At 39.3% G+C, this 21446-nt stretch overlaps 1 protein-coding gene across 3 annotated transcripts in view; it reads right to left on the minus strand.

Annotated features, from left to right (window-relative positions):
* Positions 1-3184: 3184 nt before the first annotated feature.
* LOC148351376 (CAP-Gly domain-containing linker protein 4) overlaps positions 3185-21446 on the minus strand; it is an 81578-nt gene continuing 63316 nt past the window's right edge. For 2 of the 3 annotated variants that reach the window (XM_088353796.1, XM_088353795.1), the window contains exons 13-15: positions 13232-13299; positions 13075-13153; positions 3185-9086 (exon numbers count right to left, since the gene is read on the minus strand). In XM_088353796.1, the coding sequence (XP_088209922.1) occupies positions 8723-9086; positions 13075-13153; positions 13232-13299 (511 nt within the window). In that variant the 3' untranslated portion in view covers positions 3185-8722. The remainder of the gene's footprint in view (positions 9087-13074; positions 13154-13231; positions 13300-21446) is intronic. The other variant, XM_088353797.1, reaches the window with a different exon arrangement.

Raw genomic sequence — 21446 nt, forward strand, 5'->3', positions numbered from 1 at the left:
CAACAAAAGAATCTAAAGGAATTAAATTAAATAAAGAGAGAACAGCAAAATAAATGCTCATATCTTGATTCAGCGTGTTAAAGGACTGAAACGGCAGCTTAACCGCAGAGATTTCTCATATGTGTAATTTTCTTTCTTTTTCGAAAGGCATTTATGTTGCCGCATTTAAAGCTGGAATGGCTTGCGGCTGGAATCTGCTATTTTGCAGTCCGACAAAAGCAAGCCTTTGTCTGCAACTTTCCTTTTGATTGCGAACAGAAGCCCACCGAACACCCTTTTGCTCCATTTGCGACCCACGCGCCATAATTAAATGCTACGGGAATACTTGACATATCAGCCGCTCCGTTGTTCCACATGAACAATGGGCTACTTGCTTACAAAGAAATTCAGACCGATATTTGTAATCAAACCGGGATACTAGTCGGTTGCTTTAATTACATTTAACTACATCTAGGGCAGTGATTTTCAACTGGTCCTACTTCAGAACCCATCATCCCACCTCTATTACAAATTGCGACACAAATCAAGAAAAAAAAAATCCATAGCACCGGAAGTGTACTTTTTTGTTACGATTGTGTTAAACGGCGTTACAGCACACAATAAGCCTAGCATCCTGGGGAGGGAAGGGGTTAAATAAAAAAAAGAGGAAAAGAAAATCATTAAATTTATTAATTTATTTAATAACATTTTTTTTCTCTTTTATTCCTTTTTTATTCCTTCATGGACATTTCATCACATCCACGACACAGGATCATCTCCAAACGGAAGAGCACATTCAGCGACAGACTGCTGTCATAGTCTTGTTCCACAGACAGACTGAGGAGATCATTTCTTCCTCATGCCATGAGGCTCTTTAACTCTACCCAGGGGAGTAAAAGCCCACATTAAACCACACCCATACATTTGCATATTACCCTATTCTTATTACAGTGTGTATTTTATGTAGCACTATTTAAATACTCTATATCAACACGTTACATTGGGTGTTTATGTATTATATTCCTTTTTCTTTATTATTGTTTTATTTTCAACGCAAGGAGACTGCTGGAAGTGTGAATTTCCCTTCGGGGATGAATAAAGAATCTATCTATCTATCTCTATCTTTTTTACCTCTTTGATGAACGGAATTAGCTAGGCACTGTGCGCCGCAGAACGTCTCTCAAAACGTTACACTCTATGACAGGGGTCTCCAACGTTGTGTAAAATGTGTATCTCAACTCACATTTGCAGGGAATCATCTACTGTCATGGCGTTTAAATGACCATCAGTTATTGCATTTTTCTTTTTTAGCATTATTTTGTCAAGGCAAACGCCCACGACCTACTATTATGTAAAACCATTTTTCAATCTTGATATGAAAGCACCTTTTTTCGTCAAGGTAATTATGTACAACTTAAATGTCCAGTTTTTTCCAGTGGCACATTCAGTTGAGTGTCATCTGCATAGCAATGGAAACTAATATTATACTTGTTCTTCAACTCAGAAACACTGATTGGGAGTATTGCAAAAAAAGGCAAAGAGATAAATGCGCGTGCATGGCATCTTCAAACATGGCTCCAGGAACAGTGTGGGGACTTATGCGTTCCTGAAAGACACTTACTTTTCTTGTTAACGAGTACTGTAACACGATAACAACAACACTTTGTTACCTAACTGTTGTTTAAACATAGTAAATGGTAAATGGTCTGCATTTATAGAGCGCTTTTCAAGTCAATGAAGACCTTCCAAAGCGCTTTACAAGTGCTTCACACTTACCCATTCACACACACACTCACACACCAATAGTGAGTCAGCCATGCAAGGCGCCTACCTGCTTATTTGGGGCATTAGGGATTCAGTGTCCTGCCCAAGGACACTTCGACATATAACACGGAGGAGCCGGGAATCGGACCTGCGACCTCTTGATCCCAAGACGAGCACTCTACCTCCTGAGCTAATGCCGTAGTGTTACTCTGCTACTTATTAAAAGCGGATAATAAATTACAATGTTCTCTGATTGGTAATTGTTCCTCCTTTGCTCATGATGTAACTTTTAATGTACTATGCATTAGCAACGGTGAAGAAGGGTACAACTAAATACAGGTACAGTGGCGCCGTCTCAAGCGAAGTATGAGAACACTAAATTGCTCCTCATGGAGGTATTCTCCCTGCCGTTTATACTCACGTCTAAGCCATATTTACAACTATAACACAAAATACTTATATCAGGGGTTCAGTCTATATGCAAATATTTGGTTGTATATCACAAGTAGCTAATCATAGTCAGCGTGTGGGGTAGAGTGGAGCTTATATGGCCAATAATTTTTCATTTCGTGTATTCTTTTACCTTACCCCACAAAAAATATTCCACTTCCACTAAAAACTACACAGCAGAAGTTTCAGTCATATAAATTGATATTTAGAGGTAGCTCAATCACTGTATGAAATTGGATTAGCGCCCATTAAGCCGGTTACACACTCAAAATAATGATGGCTTAGGTACATAATACAGACAATAGGAAAAACTCAGTCCTTTATTAGAGTCTCTTTACGCCTGTCTGGAAAGGTTTTGCTGTGTTTTTTAGCAATTTGCAGTAGATGCTGCAGATCAGTTTCATCTTTTGTGATATGACCACAGTATTCCTGAATCAATTACAAATGTAGATTTTCCACCAGACATCTTGGCGCGATCCAAAGCAGCAGCTAACTCTGAAGTTACGTATTTCATGCCTCTTTTACCATTTGAGATACCAACACCTAGTTGAAACAATGTAATGAATATTTACCCGATGCTGATCTTTGAATGTCAATCACTTCTTGGAGGACAAATAAGGTTTGCTGGCCTTGTCTTCAAAAGTAGGTCAAGGGAAATTATACTAGTTGAATTAGACTGATTTGCTGAGCAATGACTTGTGGGTAACAATTGTTTGAGATATAAACTTACACATATGTGGCTTATCCAAGCATCTCTAGAACTCCCTTTTAAGAAAAATGATAGAAAACGCCAAACTTCTCGGCAATTGAGCTACCTCTAAAATTGATTTTATTTAGACCAGACTGCACAGCAATTGGTCTTTTGTGTAATGGAACACAATTAGGGGGTAAGACAGTGACTTTTTGCAACTTTGAAAATAAGCTCCACCCTAGTGTGGGGGCGTGGATACAGAAACAATTGAGTAAACCTGAGCAAAGAATGTACAGTAAGTGTGCTTAATTTTGGTCGATTTATTAGTCAAATCATTTTTAATATTCAACATAGCTGGAGAAAAAAAACGTCTTGGAAACTACACAGAAATGGAGAAAGAAATCTTTCGAGACAAAATAGATATGGAGTATCACAGCCAAGTGTTTGTTTGCAAACTCTCAAGATAGTTCAAGCCAAGAAGTATAAAATGGTTCACATCTTCCACAGGTTGGTGTACATGTTTTCTTCTATTTTATTATATGGCTATTTTAAAACAGTTTTAGGGGGTCTGCTTCAATGCAAGTAAATACCGTAATTTGTAACTAGTTACTATCAGAATAAGGCACATTTTCTTTTGTTTCAGTAATCTGGGGAGTAATGGAATTACTTTTTGACTGATATAACTAATGACTGACTAAATACTTTTTTTCAGTATCGCGCCCAACACTGCCCAGGATCAATCGGAGAATCAGATTTGAAAACGGTAAAATGATGTCCATCCTGTTTTACAAACACCGAACAACAGTTCCTTATGGAATTTTAATAAAGATGTGAAAAAAAAGGTTACATGAGCATTATAAAGGAAAGGATAAAGCCTGGCACCTATGCACACAGGGTTACTAAAACTGCAAGCTATTTGTAAATCACAGTTTATTCAGTGGTATGATTTTTTTACTGTCATGCGATAGGGGCAAGTTTAATTCCTGGACAATGCAACTAAGACAACATTTTGCCTATTTGGCCTTACATTTTTTATCTTATTTTTATTTGTATTTCATAACATTCTTTATCTTGGAGCGCAACGTTTAATCTGATTGTAAACAATGTTCCCTACGCTGTCATCGATGACAATAAAAACAATTCTAATTTTAATACCTTTTTTGTTTTATTTCATTTATCCTTCGTAGAGAACTAACTTCATTCCTGTCACGGTTGCCCATTGCCCTCAATTGGCCCCGCGAGTTTGGCGCCAGATGCGGCTCGTTACCTGATTGGCTTCCCTCTTATTTAAGCTCAGTGCTCTCACTCACCCTTTGTCAGCCCGTCAACGAACCTCTGCACCCGCAAGACGTGTGTTTTGACCCTGTCCGGTATCTTGCTTGTGTATCCTGTCTGGTTTCGATCCCGTCTATCTCGTCCTGTTTGATATCTGACTCCAGTCTCCAGTGTCGGTTTTGATCCCGTCTATCTCGTCCTGTTTGATATCTGACTCCAGGCTCCGATATCCGGTATCAATCCTGTCTGTCTTGTCCTGTCTGATATCTGACTCCAGTATCGGGTATCCATCTCGTCCTGTTGGATTTCTGACTCCAGTCTCCAGTGTCTGGTATCGATCCCGTCCGTCTCGTCCTGTCTGATATCTTGCTAGTCTCCGGTATCGATCCAGTCTGTGTCGTCCTGTCTGATATCCAACTCCTGTCTCCAGTATCCAGCATCGATCCTGTCCGTCTCGTCCTGTCTGATATCTGACTCCAGTCTCCAGTATCTGGTATCGATCCTGTCAGTCCCGTCCTGTTTGGTATCGATCCAGTCTGTCCGGTATCTGCTCGTGTATCTGGTATTGGTCCTGTCTGTCCCGTCCTGTCCAGTATCGACCCCGTCTGTCCAGTATCTGCCCACGTATCTGGTATCGATCTCGTCTGCCTCTGGCTTCCTGTTTTTCCACAACGGACTTCTGTCTTACTTCTTTCACTCACTGGCGTTTGTGTTAACGTGCATGACTGCCCGTAAAAAAAGCTTGTGTGAAAACGTTACGCATCTGGGTCCTTCTCCTACTCTGGTTCTGACAATTCCCTTTGACGAGGGAACAAATGAATGGCAATTTCTCAGCATTCTTAATTGGCATTGTAATCAAACACGGGGCCTGACAGCAAAACATTTATTGCATAAATGACAGGATAAGTTGACTTGACTATAAAATGACTGTTGCAATTCTACAGTCAACAGAATTTAATTACATGACAATATAGTCTATAAGGAAAATTATGACGCGGGGTGAATAAAAAAAAAAACATGGACATACTATAAAACCCAATAATTCTTTAGATGATTGACAGTAGACGTGGCAGATGTAAAATGTCTCTAGGGTAACAAAAAATTTGAGGCCAAAAAACCACGTCAAGGCTTAATCCTTTATCTTGGTTTTGTGCAATACCCACAGATTTCATTAATGTTTGAATACCTTATCAAAATGACACTCTTGACTGAACTCATAGATTTAAATAATAAAAAGTTGGTCATGCTATTGTCTTTCGGACACGTTAATAGATGACATAACAAATACTAACATAAAAAATGGCCAAGTAAGAAGTGTCTTTAGCGGCAATATCAGAAGATGAACTCTTAAATGGTAAACATCGAATTGAATTGTGCTATAATGGTAAATGCTCATTGACAATAGTCGCTTGACTTACCAACACACCAGAGCTCAGCCATTCTGAAAGTAGTCAGGGCACCACCGTTTTTTTTTTCTCTTATAATAGACTCATGAGTCGTAGGCTGCATTTTCATCAAAGTTTGTCGCAAATAAGCAACATTCGCATTATTTAGATAATACCCATTGAGTTTGGAATATAAACATTTAAACACATTTCCCCTCAATGAACCCAGTATCAGCAAAATTAACATTCCTTTAGATTTTCAAATCAATTCCCTTTTTCCCCAACTTAGTTGGAAGTACATTTCTTTTCTAAAATTCGGGGCTTTTTAAAACATCACACAAATCACATTGGGTTTAGAAAATTACCATAAAATTCGGACTATGAAGCGGACCTGATTATGAGCTGCACCCAGTACACTTTTGAAGGAATAAACATTTTGTACATAAAAAGCCGCACCTGACTATGAGCCGCATGTGTCCACATTAAAACATGATATATTTACTAAGAAAAATGGTACACGGAAAGAGTTTCAATAATATACAGTAACACTTAAACGTTCCGACGGCGTGGTGCCGGACTTTGTACGATGTTAACAGTCACTAAAATACTTCATGCTACATATCATTGGAAAGCTTAAACTGTTGGGATTTAATATATGATGACCATTTAAAAATATACTTATCGGAGAAACATAACCAATACACTGAAACAAGATACCCGAAAACTATAAAGCTGACGTAACTCACTATTTTGTCCCCTGGCTATCTTCAACTTCTTTGAATCTCTGTGAAAATGGCTTTGTTACATCAAGGACAATTCATAGAATCTAACTGTAAAATATTTACTCCAAAACAGACGTTAAACGGACAGATAAATAAAAATCCGCCTTTTACATTTCTGCTTTGTTTGACATTGCTTCTTGTAACCCGTTCATTTCGCCACAAACTTTTCGTTTACAAATAAACAGACATCGAAAATTATTCCCAATATGGTAGTTATCCCTCCCCTTTTGAGTGACACCTTTTCCACGATGAGGGTCTGTTCATGCTATTTTTTTTTTTAAGCACAAAGCGTAAAGTTGCATTAAACTTGCTTCTTCGACACATATTTTCCACGTGTCTCACTCTTACCTTTACAGCTCGGGAACCCCTGGCGGCCGTTAGAAAAAATGCATAAATTAGCCGCATCATTGCACGGACTGCAGGGTTGAAATCTTGGGGGAAAAGTCGCGGCTCACAGTCCGAATTTTACGATATATAAAAATATAAACACATTTCCAGTCAATGAAGCCAGCATAATTATAAGTTAACTTTTCTTCAGACTTCCAAATCCAGGCCCTTTTGCTGACTGTGTTTTAAGTGCTATAGTTTCTAAAATGAGGATGCTATTACACTACGTCATTTCACCTCCTAAATACTGTTATATTGGTCATTAAAATACAGGAAAAATAGCTTTAGGTAAGCAATTGCTGATGTCTTTCGCAAAAGGCAAGCATTCCGCCAATAACAGTGGCCATTTTTTTGATTAACCGAAAAAGTGACAAACTAAACAATTGAGTACCGTAAATTCTAGACTACAAAGCGCACCTGATTAAAATATGCATGCGCAAATTTAGAGTGATGTTTTTAGCTGCACCATTTTCCTCCAAACAGGTCACGTACTTAAGCATGAGCATGTGACGATTTAGGATGGCGATTTAGAAGCCGAGTACGTACATTATTTACGACCGCGTGAAAACAAACCTAAACCTAAAAACCTTCCTTTTGGATTTAAGAAAACTAGCAATTCGACATTGACAATGATGTTACAGAAAGATGTGTAGCGTTTTTGATGGATAACTTCCACTGCTGTTCAATTTCGATGTATACATTTAGGACTTGATTTGTGGGTAAAAATGTTGAAATACCGTGAGTACGTAGTAAATATTTAATAAAATACCTACTTGTCAAACTTTCCGTTTTGCTCCTGTCATGTGTTGAGTAATGTTAGCAAAAATATGGACTAATTTCTCTAAAATAAATGTTTCCAGTTTTGTAGGTGTACATGTATGCTTGCCGTCTCTTAAGTATTTGCACAGGAACATATTACAAGTGAGGGTTTTTATTTTTCTGGTCCGCATTAGTTCTAAGCCAGCTGCTTGGCGACGCACCACCAAAAAATAGTGGGGAGCACCGATGCAGGGCCCCAACAGGAACATTATCTGGGGAGATGCGCGGGAATGGCCTGGCCCACATTTGCCGCTGAAACCCTTGTAATCATCTTCCTCGCAAAAACCAAAGACAAGCTGCGCCGTATTTAAAGACGCAGTGTTTAAATACACAATTTAAGGCAGTGGTTCCCAAAGTGGACGGTACCGCCCCCTGGGGGCAGTGGAAAGGTCTGGGGGGGCGGTGAGAAAGAAGAAGGCGGTAGGGTCTAAGTCAGAAGTTTGAACGTAGTGCGGTTGTGAAACCGCAAAGCACTGCAGTTTTTTCAAGGTTTTGTAGTGAGCGATGGAGTTTTGGCAAACCACAATTGTTACTGTTCGAGTTTTAAAAGGTTTGGGGGGCGCTAATAATACACAGGGGAGCCAAGGGGGCACGAGCCTGCAAAAGTTTGGGAAACATTGATTTAAGGTATTACTTTAAAATGACTGAATTGGACTGTACTGTACGTTAGTGATAGAACTTGCCATTGACATTAAAATAGTGATTTTTCTTGCTATCTTTTCTTAGCAGAAGGAACTAGCGTCAAAACCTAGAACAAGATGCAAATCCACATTGTAACAGCGAGTATATTTGGCCACAAATTTCCTGCTAGAAAAACTCATCAAATGAGACTGAATTCTTCGAGTCAATGCATTCACCTATGATAAAAAAATAACATCCGTGTATCAAATGTTGTTATTAATAATGAAAATGTACAGCAGCACAATCACACCTCCACTTGCTGGTTGTTTCTACCCTCACCTGACCGACATGTTCGAATCTACAAAATTGATGCCTGACATCGCAATATTATAACAAGTAGTGCAATTCTTTAAGTCCTATTAAATCTTTTCCGCCATTACCCGCCGAAACTAATTCAAATTGGAATTCAAAGCTAATTTAATAAGGTGCGTTGATTCAACCTTCTAAAGCAATTCGGCGGGTTCTATCAAAGCTGCCGTTGATCGTTCCCTCTGCGCCGAGTCAATTCTTCAAGTGTTTTCATCCACCAAGCGGGATCCGTTGATGCCGCGATAGGTGACCCGGCTAGGACGGACCAGCACGCCGTGACCCGGCCGGCAGTGGAAGTAGCGGCGCCCTCCGACGGAACCGTCGTTCTTACCCTTGGGGCCCCGAAGCTCCAGGCCCAACCAAAGGCCGGGTGCAAAGTCAGTCGTTCCCACATATCGGATGGAGGCCATCTCATTGGCGCTGTTGAGCAAAACTTGCATGCCCTGGTGGAGCCGAACCCGGTTGTCAGAACTGTATACGGTACTGGTGCTGCTTCTTGGAATGCCTCTGCACAGGGTACTCCAGCGCCGGCGGTGAGGATCGGAATGACTCCTCTGGTTTTTGCTTTAGTTTTTTTTTTATTTAAGGTGTGGGAGGGGAAAAAGTATAGGTTTAATTAGCACACAGTTAAGAGTTTTGAGCAAAGTTAACAGACCGAAGTGAAATATCTACAAAAACATATTTTACATATTAAGCAACCAACATATTTTTAGGAAGTTTTTCTGATTTTAGATATTGGACACCTGCAAATGATATTGTAAAGGATGCCAGTGTGTAATTTTAACTATTATCGCATAATGTTGTCCATCATTTTGTCTTTTATGAACTGTGTACATCATTTTCGCTATTGGGACGTAAGGTTGACTTTCTAAATTTCCAACAACTTTTGGGATGTCATCTCTCTGCGTCTCTCAAGTGTCAGTGTTTGAAATAAGGATAGACATTCTGTCAATCAGCGCATTATATATATACTGTATGTAAATTTGAGACACATGTGAATGAGTGCATCAAGTGAATTGATAAATGTTGTTGAAGAGGGCATTAAATTGTATTAATCATTTTTTTTAAGTTATTTCCTTTATATGTTCATACTTGTTTGTTGATGTTGTCTTGTTATTTGCACTTTAATTACATTGCACTTTTGTGTTAGTTTTCCAAACGTTTTGGTCATTTATTCATGTTCAAGCACCTCGGGCTGATGCGGGGGTCCAAAGAGTGAGCGCACTGTTGCGCGCGCGTGTGTGTGTGGATTGAATTAGACAACCAAGAGAGAAAGTGAGAGAGAGGCGCAATTAGACATTGCGGATGTAAACAAAGCTAATATGAAGAAGGAAAAGAAAAAGAACAGTTAAAATGCACACCGGACCTAAATATTGTCCCCTAAATTGTGCAGCATAAATATGGTTATAAATACAAATGTAATTCTTATTTTAGCAAAATCGAACTGTAATTTAGTTGCGTCTTTTTTTCTGTAGCCGTAATGGAATACAATCATTATTTTTTGTATTCTAATTAGGTAACACTGTTACATGTATTCAGTTCCTCCCCAATCCCTTAAATACGTATTTTCAAGAATGGAAACTGGGGTAAATCTCACTGGCAGAAAATATTTTAGCAATACAAACATTGATATAAATGACAATAGCCTCATATTATTCTTATATAAAGACGAAAAATAAAGAATACAGATCTAAAGTCAACCAAGAACCTATGTCCACATTTTTTTAAACCCCAAGGGGTGTAAAAAAAGTTTAAAGTAAAATGAACATCTTGATACATCTACATATGAGATGAATTTGTTCCCAGATTATAGTCATATCTAGAATTTTTAAGCGAGTTCTCCTGAATAACCGAAGACCAAGTAATGCGTTCCCAGCCTCCCAAACACATCCAAGTTGACAACCCTTGATAGCTATAAGACAAAACCTTTTGAACCCTAAAAATAACATTTAAATACTAAATACCATTTTAAAACTTGCAACTCTGTTACTTACTTTGTTCATTATTACATTATTCCGCTACGCTATACATGTAGATCGGTAATTACAGTTTCTTCTTAATTGCTCAATCCATTTATAGCAATATCTAAGGTATATTTACCAACAATGTGCAACTAACAGTGTTGGGCATGTTACTTTAAAAAGTATTTCAATATAGTTTTGCACCACTTCCTCCAAAACTGAGTTAGTAACTGAGTTACTCTATAGTACAGTAACTAGTTGCCAGGGAAAGCAACTATTTCCGTTATTTTCAAATGAAATTCTAAAGAATTTGAAATTTTCTGAGCAAACACAATACACCGCGATGATGTCTTTGTCCAGAGTTTACTTGAGATGGGAATTTTCCAGCTCAGCTCACTAAAAAGAGCCGCTTTGGGTTCCAAACCGCTCTTAAGGGCCCGGTCACACAACCGTTTGCGTCTGTATCGCAGCTGAATCACGGCCAGAAATTTCTGCCTGTGAAGCAGACGCTGTTGCCCGCCGTGGAAAATGCGCAAAATTGGCCAAACGTGGTATGCCCGCGAAACAGACGCCGGCGGCTGTTCCGCTTCCTCATCGCGTCAGTTCCACGTCCTTTTCGCGTGTGGACCACGGGTATAAAAGCTGCCGAGCCGGGCTGTAGAAATCATAACCGCTCAAGACACAGTCCCGTGAAGATCAAGATTTCAAGCTATGGCACCGAAGAAGAAGCCAATATGTTATTATTGTAATAGTTTTTCATTTTTATTTTATTATCTTGTTATGAAATGAAAAGAAATGTCAAGAAATAAAAATGGATTAAGACAAGGTCACTACGGTGACGGGGACCCATGTTCACCCTTTGACGTCTCGAGCACAACTGACGTGTGCAAATCGCGCTGAATATACGCGGAGAAAGGCGTTTGACCGTCACACGCGTTACACACGCTAATTCACGTGATTCAGCCGCGATACAGACGCAGAACAAACGTGCTATGATCGTGCTCCACCCGCGATTACCCGCTAAAATTCCGCGTCCTACCCGCGTGTAACCGCGCCCTGGCCGCGGCCGTAGCACGTCGTTCCGCGTCTGTACTGCGTCATATCCGCGTGTGTACCACGTGTGCCGCCCGCGGTTACCCGTGGTCTAAAGTTTTGAGCAGCGCAAAACTTTTTCGCGCGGCCAACCGCGTGTGAATTTCTTGCCGCGTGTAAAGCACGGCTGTATCTCGTCTGTATCGCGATCTCAAAGCGTCCAACAGCGTCTGCTTCACGGGCAGAAATTTCTGGCCGTGATTCAGCTGCGATACAGACACAAACGGCTGTGTGACCGGGCCTTAAGATTATTTTTGGTGCTTAATCCCTAGTAGGGTTGGGTAGGGTTACTTTAACTGGATTACTTTCAATTACTATACATACCAAATATGCTAATATATAAAAGACAAAAGAAACTAAATATGAATAAAATTACAAAATTTTGTGCAGGCTTGGGGAGTAACGGAATACATGGAACGGCAAAAATGATGGTGGCAAACTGTTTGGATTTATTTTCATTTTGTTTCTTTCGCATTTTATGTTAGTTTTGCCGGAGATCAAAGAGATCAAAGTCAGGAGAGAAAGCTTAGCACGTGTTGTGAGTCAATTTTATTCATATTTAGTTTCTTTTGCCTTTTATTAGCATATTTGGTATTGGAGTAATCCAAAAGTAATTGAAAGTAATCCAGTTAAAGCAACCCTACCCAACCCTGATCCCTACATTACCAATTATCATGTATCATTATTCACAAAATGACTCAAAAAGAGGTAAAATACATGAAAAAAAGGAAAGAAAAAAACAAAAGAAAAAAAATACAAGAAAAGGGAGAGATAAAATGAGAAAAAAGAAGAAACTCCATTGTGAAAAAACACAGGGAATATAATTAAAATATTTATAGATCTAGAAAAAAAGATAAAACCAAAACTATTTTAATCTTTTTTAAGCTCAACAAAATAAAAGTCAACAACACAGAATCCCCAAAAGTGTATTTTGACCAATTATTGGAGAAAAAAGGCGTCTCGGAGGGAACCAGCTGTTGATTGGTGTCGAGATGGCTCCCTTCCTTCACTTCCAGAGGGCCCTTTCAGAGACGTTTCGTTTGCGAAGGACACGAGTCAGGGTGTTCAAATTTTCCACAAATCATCCTTCATTTGCCTTTTCTTTTGGCGTATAGTAAATACTATATTCATAATCGCTATCTGACAATATGGTAGTCGCTATTTTGAATGGTGACATGATCCCAAAAGACGTGAAGATGAGAGCGGAACACCGCACCGCTGAGCGTCGTTAGGTTTGCAGGGGCACACCGCCGTTGGTGTTCGGCAGCCAAAGTAACGTACGGCTTTTGACCGCCAGTAACGATAACAGCGTTGTAATGGCGGAAAAACGTCACCCTGTTACGTATTGGCATTATTTATATTGCCATTTTTCCCAAAACTGGCAACTAAAGACAGTTATGTTGCTGCCGTCTCAAGCAGAGTATGAGGAAGTGACAGTAAGTGAAATTTCCCAAGGGGACCAATAAATTAAATCTCGATTTAATCTAAAGACAATACACCTGTTTGTGGAGTTTCTTCGGCCGGTTTCCTTGGGCAATGCGATAGCGGTTGTCGTGCTGACGCTGCGACGGATCACCCCTGTGCAAAGCTCGTGAGAATCAAGCGCGATTTAGTAGGTGCCACTAACCGGGCGACCGAAAAATGCGGCACGCTTACCGCCTTTTGACGAACGGTTGAGATGCGATGAGGAGAGCTCAGAGAGACAATCGACGGATCCGTGGATCCTGCAGGCGTGCAAACCAATAAACACAACACAATCAGCCATGCAAAACCCGCCTGCAGCAAAGTCACTCTTAATTCCTTGACCACTCGTGTATACAATTCTTTTGCTTTTAAACTCAAACAGATGACTTGAGACGATGGCGGGCTCCGAAAAAGTGCTTCGATGTGAATTTTCCCACCGCGAGTGTTATAAAGGATTATCTTATCTCCCTGTAGTAAAACAAACGCTGCTTGTTTTTCTAATAGTGTGTTGGAGCTGCTGACAGGAGAAAAAAGGGAGCGTCAAAGACACAGAGAAAGTCTGGTTCTCCCTACGACAGAAATGCTAGCAAGTGGAGGAGGAAAGAAAGAAATTCAGGCCTCAGGGTTAATTAAGGGGAACCAGACATTAAAAGAGAGCTTGAAAAAGTAAGGGCAAACACAAAGGTTCTCCTTTGCCTGAAGCAGCTCCTATTTCATTTGAAGGTGTAAATAGTAGATTAAAAGAAACAATGTTAGGAGAGTAATGAAAGCAATAAAGAAATGAGGAGTTGCTGGAAAAACCCCGCGGGTGCGCCGAGGTGCCAGGAGGCAAGCGAGATCAGCTGTCAGTCTTAGGTGAAACCAGTGCCGTAATTTATGACTGGCGTGCGACTTTAAATCCGAAAACGACTTCCTCCAGGCTCTACCTTAGCACTTGATATGCTTACGGAGTCATTGCTTCATCTTGAGGTAACTATTCGAAAAAGTTTGTGATTAGTAAATATTTCATCAAATTTTGGGAATGCAAACTCAGTTGCTAGCACTTGATGGCGGGAATTTTTCATGCAAGGAACCCAGGTAATGATCAGAAACGACACTATGTTAAGCATATTGCAAAAATAAATCATCATAGAACAGGGTGTTCCAAAAGTTTGACATTGACAGTAGATATTTCACCCATCTGGTAAATTCAGAAAGCATGTAATCTAAATTATTACATGCAATGTTCAAAAATGTTCAATATGAGCACCATTGGTCACATGACACACATCAAGTCAATAGTCAAATTCTTGCCAAATGCGTCCCGAATTGCATTGTCAATGGTTGCAACAGTTTCTGTTTTCCGTGCCTACATCTCATCAACGTCACTTAGAATAGGGGGTACTTAGACCGATTATTTCCCAAATCCCCACAAAAAGGAATCGCATGGTGAGACCTGGAAATCTGGGTGGCCACGGTATAAGATTGTAAACATTCTGCACGGACCGTCTAATCCGTCTTTCTAGCAATGTTGTGTTCAGAAACTGACTTACCCTGAGGCTCCAGTTTGATGGTGCTCCATCCTGTTGGAAAATGAAGTCACCAGACTTTCTCTCACTTATTTTATCCATTAATCAGTTTTCCAAGCATGTCCAGGTACGTCTCACCATTGACAGATCCTTTTTCAAAAAAGAATGGTCCGTAGACAACTTTCTTCGACACAGCACAAAGCACCGACACCTATAGGGAATGTCGCTGCTGCTCAAGAAGTTCATGTTGGTTCTCAGTACCCCAAATCCAAGTGTTATGATTGTTAACTTTTCCATTTACGCGGAAAGACGCTTACTTGCTAAAATCAAGCCTGCCATCAAATCCATCATCTTTCACCTTCTCTTGGATTGCAACGATGAGCTGGTTTATCAGTGTCCTTCAACTGCTGGACTAACTATCATGCACAGTTGTCTTCTTAAGACATCCCACGTTGTAAGACACTCAAGTTCCCTACTGACTCTTCTGATTCATTTACAGGGGCTCAGCTGGAAAGCAGTTACAACTTGTCAAGCTCTTCTGGCTGGGCATAAGCACTCATCTGTTATGAATTTACCATGACATCTCACTATGGACTGCCTATCTAGTGTCTCCTTTCTGAATTTTCTGCTAGATCAGGGGTCAGGAACCCATGGCTCGCGAGCCATATATGGCACTTTCTATGAGTACCTGTGGCTCAGAGACAAATTTGATTGCATGCAAATGTTATCCATCTTGTTCAAAACTGGAGCCATTAATCCTGTTCAGATACACGCAAAGCCAAACCAAAGCTGAATTGCAAAGCAGTCCTTCGCAGAATATATAGGGCACGTTTTTAACTAAAATTTACAGTCAAGGTGTCTCACCCCCAAAAAAAAAAAACACTTTGGCTGTACAATGCTAAAGAATCCTTCATATATATTTATATATAAAAGCTCACTATATAATCTGTGTTCAGTGTTCAGATACCTTATGATGAAATCCATAGAACAAACTGTAAATACGCCAAAACACCGGAAGAGAATTTAAAGTTATTTTATTGGGTGAGTGGGAAGAATTGGTGGAGCTATGCAAAAAGTGCAAGCACTCCCTCCCATCTCTCGCCCAAAGGTAAGCACATCAGGCTCCCTGTTTTCAGAATGTTGTGACGTTTTCACAAAATAACTGCTTGCATCTGGTTTTGAAACCAATATGTATAAAACAAAAGGGTCAAAATGAGTTTAACCGATCTTGAGAAGTTACAAGAAAGAGACAAGTTTAAATGGGTATATTTGTTGATTTTGGGACACGGGCTCTGGCATTATTCTCTTTTCATAATTTTTATCAAATCATCAAAAATAAATGTGCTGAAGACTATAATTTTGTCTGGGGCGTGGGTTTCGCAATTTAGTAAATTTGTCTCATAATATATGGTGTGGCTCTTTCCCAAAATAAAACTAATATATTTTGCTTTTATGGCTCTTTGAGTCAAAAACCTTCCCCGACCCCTGTGCTAGATACATGTTGAATATCAGTTCATGATTCAGTTTTTGCAAATGTATGCACACAAACGCCTTTTCTGGTTGAGTGAGCGCCATTTTGGATCTGGACAGAGAAAAAAAAATCAATAGCCCAATTATTCTTTTAGTGATTTATTGTTTTAATTGTCTGCTTCTATCTTCGGTGTTTTTCGTCCCCTTTGACAACTACACTTTGGATTACTTTCTATCCTATCATTATGGGTTTTAACGCACAAAAATGCGAGGATTCAAGAATTCGAAGAATCAACTCCTTGCCCTGAAGAATTCTTGTGCCGGCGTGATGAGGGGGCCCTATCGTGGCTGCAGAGCCGGAGTCAAGGTGAAGGCTAAGCGGCTAGCGGCGTTATAAGCCTTCGGTACTGTCCGTAATCATGGTAAATGTGAACTCTCCACCAAATAAGACCGACAAACTAGCTGTGCTGGTGAAAAACATCAAAGTGTACAGGGAGTGCAGTTTACTGTCTTTTACGGAAACGTGGCTCACGTCCAGCATCACGGACACTAACGTGGCGCTACCTGGAACTACCCGGCTTTAGCGCTGTTAGGGCAGACAGAGACACAAAAGCCTGCGGGAAGCGAAGAGGAGGTGGACTCGCTATCTATGTGAACACGAGGTGGTGTAACCCTGGGCACAAAGATTTCCATCTGCTGCAGGGAGGTCGAACTTTTGGCCTAGCATGTAATGTCATCCACTCCGCTGTTGCTAAACTACAACACAGCACCCCGAGGCCATCCTGTTAATCTGTTATTAAACAACAAAAGGATACTGCTGGAAGTGTGAATTTCCCTACGGAGATGAATAAAGTATCCATCCCTCCCTCTCTCTCTCTCTCTCTCTCTCTCTCACCCTCTATCTATCTATCCATCTATCTATCCATCCATCTATCTATCCATCTATCTATTCATAGTTAGGAAATATGGGGACTTTAAATGTGTCCAAGACATCTGGGTCTTTGAGTACACGTAGCAGCAAAATGGTGGACAAACATCCCAGCTCCCCCAGGATAAGCCCCATGTTAGGTTATGAAAATTTAAATTTATCCACCTACAGGTATTTATAAGATGCACGTTTAAATGATAGTTTATTTATTTCTTATCATTCAAATCACTAGAAGGTGCTATATAATACATACCGTCCCTTTAAATACCTTTAAATCTCAACAAATACTTGCCTTAATATAGACATACTTTACTCTCAATGATCATTCCTTTTAATGTCAGGTTCCTTATTGCTGTCCCAATCAGATGCAGGGGTTTTAATTCATGCGTTTATTACTTCTCGGCTTGATTACTGTAATGTATTGCTTTCTGGTCTCCCGATGTCTAGCTTTAAAAGTTTGCAGCTGGTTCAGAATGCGGCAGCTGGACTATTGACTAAGACCAAAAAGTTTGAGCATATTACTCCTGTATTGGCCAACTTGCACTGGCTCCCAGTCCACTTGAGATGTGACTCTAAAGTTCTCTTATTAACATACAAATGTTTGCATGGACTTGCACCCTCTTATCTCTCTGATTTGATTTCCCCCTATGTTCCTGCACGGAGTCTCCGCTCGGAAAATGCCGGTCGACTTAGATGGGAAGCTGTGTCGTGGCCGTTATAGACTTTCTGGACTAGTTTACAGGCTGGGGGCGTCGTTGCTGCCATGCACTTTTTGGACAAATTTTCAACATGTTACCTAGTGTTTACTATGTTTGTGTACTGTAATGCTAAATCTAATTCACCCTGGTCGTCCTGAAGGGGGATTGCCACTTGTCCCTTCTCAAGGTTTCTCTTTTTCCTCACGCTGAGGTTTTGAGTTGTTCCTTGCCTGCATGTTGGTTTAAGATCAGGTAATTGTGTAATTGTAATCCTGTGCATTCCTTTGAGACATTTTTGTGATTAAGGGCAATATAAATAAATGTGACTTGACTTGACTTAACTTATTCTTAAATGGTTGCTAGAAGGTGTCAGATTCTATCATGCGTACTGTTAAAAAAAAAAGGCTGGTATCGGCATTAATACAGGGTTTCAATATTCGCCCAACCCTAAGCAAAGCAAAAATATGTTTTATTATTGTATGCAAGGATACCACTGCTTAAATGGGAGGCTTCGATATTGACATGTTGTTCACTTACACGCCAAACAATGTTTTTGAAGGGTTAATTAAATGTACTGTTTTTAACATGTTTTTATTACCCTGCCAGAAAACTCGATATTTCTATTAGTATGACTTTAAGTTTTCAATAAATCCTTAAAAATCTATAGGAATCCTTACAGCAACAGGATCTTACCTAACACAAAAGGAGGGGTTAGCAGGTAAAACAAGCATAATAATGTCAAATTTGCACTAAAATTGACGGGAATGCTGTTTAATTAGCAATCCATGCACACTCAGACAAGCTGACAATAGCTAATAGGCGCTCACACTGCATGATTGATAGCAAAACAAAGTAAGCAAAACACCATCTGTAGATTTCTTTAATTGGCTGCCTTACAGATGAGAGGGATCAATTAACGCTCCCGGTGGCAATAATTGACTAAAAATACTCAAGTAAGGGAACATGATTCATTTAATGAAAGTGGCAGTGTTTTGTATGGAAAATAGAACTTCAGAATAGAAACCCCCAAAGTTGCCAGGTTTATGTCTCTGAAAACATAAACAATGTTTGACAGTACTCGATGTCCAAAACGGAGGCACAATGGCTGCGGACTGAATGTCATTTGGAAAAATACAGTATTGAGCTCTGATATTATGAAGGATTTCATTTAAATTGACATCTTTTCGAGACTACAAGACACATCTTAAAACCCCAAACAGCCCAGACATTTGAAAGAGTGTCTTATAATCTGGTGCGCCTTATATACTGGAAAATACAGCGGATAAAATTGGAAATGCATAGATACAATTAAGTGATACTGCGTCTGATAACTGTTCTGCCTTTGAGAAACATATAGAAAGGTCTTCGAGTGCCCTCTTGTGGTTAACATATTGTTTGTTGTTAAAATATTTTTTTGTGGATAACCATATGTTGATTTATTTTCTATAAAATTCATTCTTTTTATCGAATGAATTTGTTTATTTTTTATGAGAACCTAGCTCTTACTTTAGTCCATGTGCCTTATAGTCCAGAGTACCTTATATATTAAACATTTATTACAAAAGACAATTTTTGGGGTTCGCCTGAAAGTGCGGAAAATACAAAAGAAAAATATATTGTTGATATTCATTTTTCCCATTTGTATTTTGGCACTTCCTCCCTCCTGTTATCAGCAGATTATAATGTACTTAGTGTTCTTGATTTTTTGGGTTTTTATTTTTGTAATGTATTAAGCTACACTCCCCTAATTCTTCATAAAAATCGGTACAAAATGTAGCTTCACTTTTTCTAAACTTAAACTTTTAGGTTGGATACAATGGGAATCAATAACGCCTAATTCATACCTTCGTCCACTTGGGATATAGATGACATATGAAAAGGCATTACATTTTGTCTTATTGGACAATTTTTTAGCATGTTACCAGCGACTTCTGTTATTTTACATGTGCATCTCACATGTTACCATAACATGAAGGACAGATGAGGTGCCCGCAGACCTGCTCTGAACATAACCTACCAGTGCTGGGTCGTTGTGACTTTCTAGTTTTTTTTTTTTTTTGGGTGGTTGACTGAGTCAAATTAACCCTTCATCCTACTTATCTATCTTTCTTTCTTTCTTTTTCTCTCTCTCGTTTTTTCTCTCTCTATCTCTCTCTCTTTATTTCTCCATTTTATTTCTCCCTTCTCTTTCACTTTGACTTTCTTTCTCTCTTTCCTATTGCTCTTTCTAGCTCTCTTTTTCTTTCTTTCCCTTTCTTCTTTCTACCTTCAATAATTAACCTGGTGATAACATAATAACAACATAATAAGTCTTACAAGATACGATTTTATTTTAAAAATGTATATCACACTAGGTGCCCTTCGCACTAATAAGTGGCAAAAAGAAGTTCTCAGCTTAAAGAAGGTTGGAGAAGCCTGTTTTATTCTATTCTAAGCATTGTAATTCACAAAATGATTGAAATAATTTATGAACACAATACCCGCATAAAATTTGCAATGTATTTATTTAATGTGTTTCAAATTCGGATTCATAATCAGATACACCAGATTCGTTCCCCTCTCATCGGGCTTTTTTTTGCGTTCAGACTTTCTGTTTTCTCCATTTTCTAACATTCATCTCTTGTACTGTGAGTAGAATAGTCTGATACTCAGATAAAACCTAATGTATTTTTATATGTCATCTATATCACTTGCTGTCCAGAGGTTAAAATATGTCGGTCTCACCACTGCGATTCGAGTTCGATTCCTTTGCATCCAAAGTCTTGCAATTGTGGTCTGTGCTATTTTTGACTGATCAATTAATGCACAAAAAAAAGTTCAAACCTTGAGTATAACATGCACCCAAACCAAGAGTTCGTTTTTAGGCAAAAAAAAGTGCATTATACGCAAACAATTCAAGTAGCTCTCAGCTTCAAAAAGGTTAGCAATCCATATTTAACAACAAGGTTTACCATTGCAGACTCATCAGCCAGCACAGTAAACGCAGCCTTGATGGCGAGAGTCAGCCTCGGGCATCTCAACTCTCACGCTGACTCCTCTTAATTATAGACGGGACTTTCTGCCATATGTGGCAAAATCATGGCTAACAACAGCACAAATGACACCGTTAAAGGGACTCGTTAGTTTGGTTTCATCAATACATCTGTCACTGAGGGTATTTTCTGTCCCTGGACATTAAACGTATTTCCAAACAGAATGTATTATTAATTTTTTTCAATTAGGCACAAAACGTGAAAAACAACTTAAATAGCTCTCCGAAACATTTTACAGTCAATAAATAAGTATGTCAAGCAATTTAGCAGCAATTTATATAAAGGTGCTGCCTAAAACTTTTACAGTAAATAAATTAAAATTTCAACTCGACTAACATGACTAATCTTTCACTTAATTCAAAAAGTAACAGTGCAGGAAATACAATTAGGCTAAGCAGTAATGTATAAAGATACCGTAAAATTCAGATAATAAGTCGCACCTGATTATAAGCCGCACCCAGTACATTTTTAAAGGAGAGACCATTTTGTACAAACGTAAGCCGCACCGTACTATAAGCCACATGTGCCTATAATGAAACATGAGGTATTTACAAAGAAAGACGGTACTCAGAAACAAAGTTTTGATAATGTACGGTACCTTAACCCCCTAACATTTGCGGTGCTCCGCCGGTGGGTTGCTGGTCTTTTGATAAACAAATACGTGTCTGTACGATGTCACCAGTCACTGAAACACGTCATGCCACATATCATTGGAAAACTTAACCTCTGATGACCATTTCTCATCAGAGAAACATCACGATCAGTCTGAAA

The sequence above is a fragment of the Urocampus carinirostris genome, chromosome 15, assembly GCF_059441175.1.
Source record: "Urocampus carinirostris isolate Australia breed hairy pipefish chromosome 15, RoL_Ucar_1.0, whole genome shotgun sequence".
Classification (NCBI taxonomy): Eukaryota; Metazoa; Chordata; class Actinopteri; order Syngnathiformes; family Syngnathidae; genus Urocampus; species Urocampus carinirostris.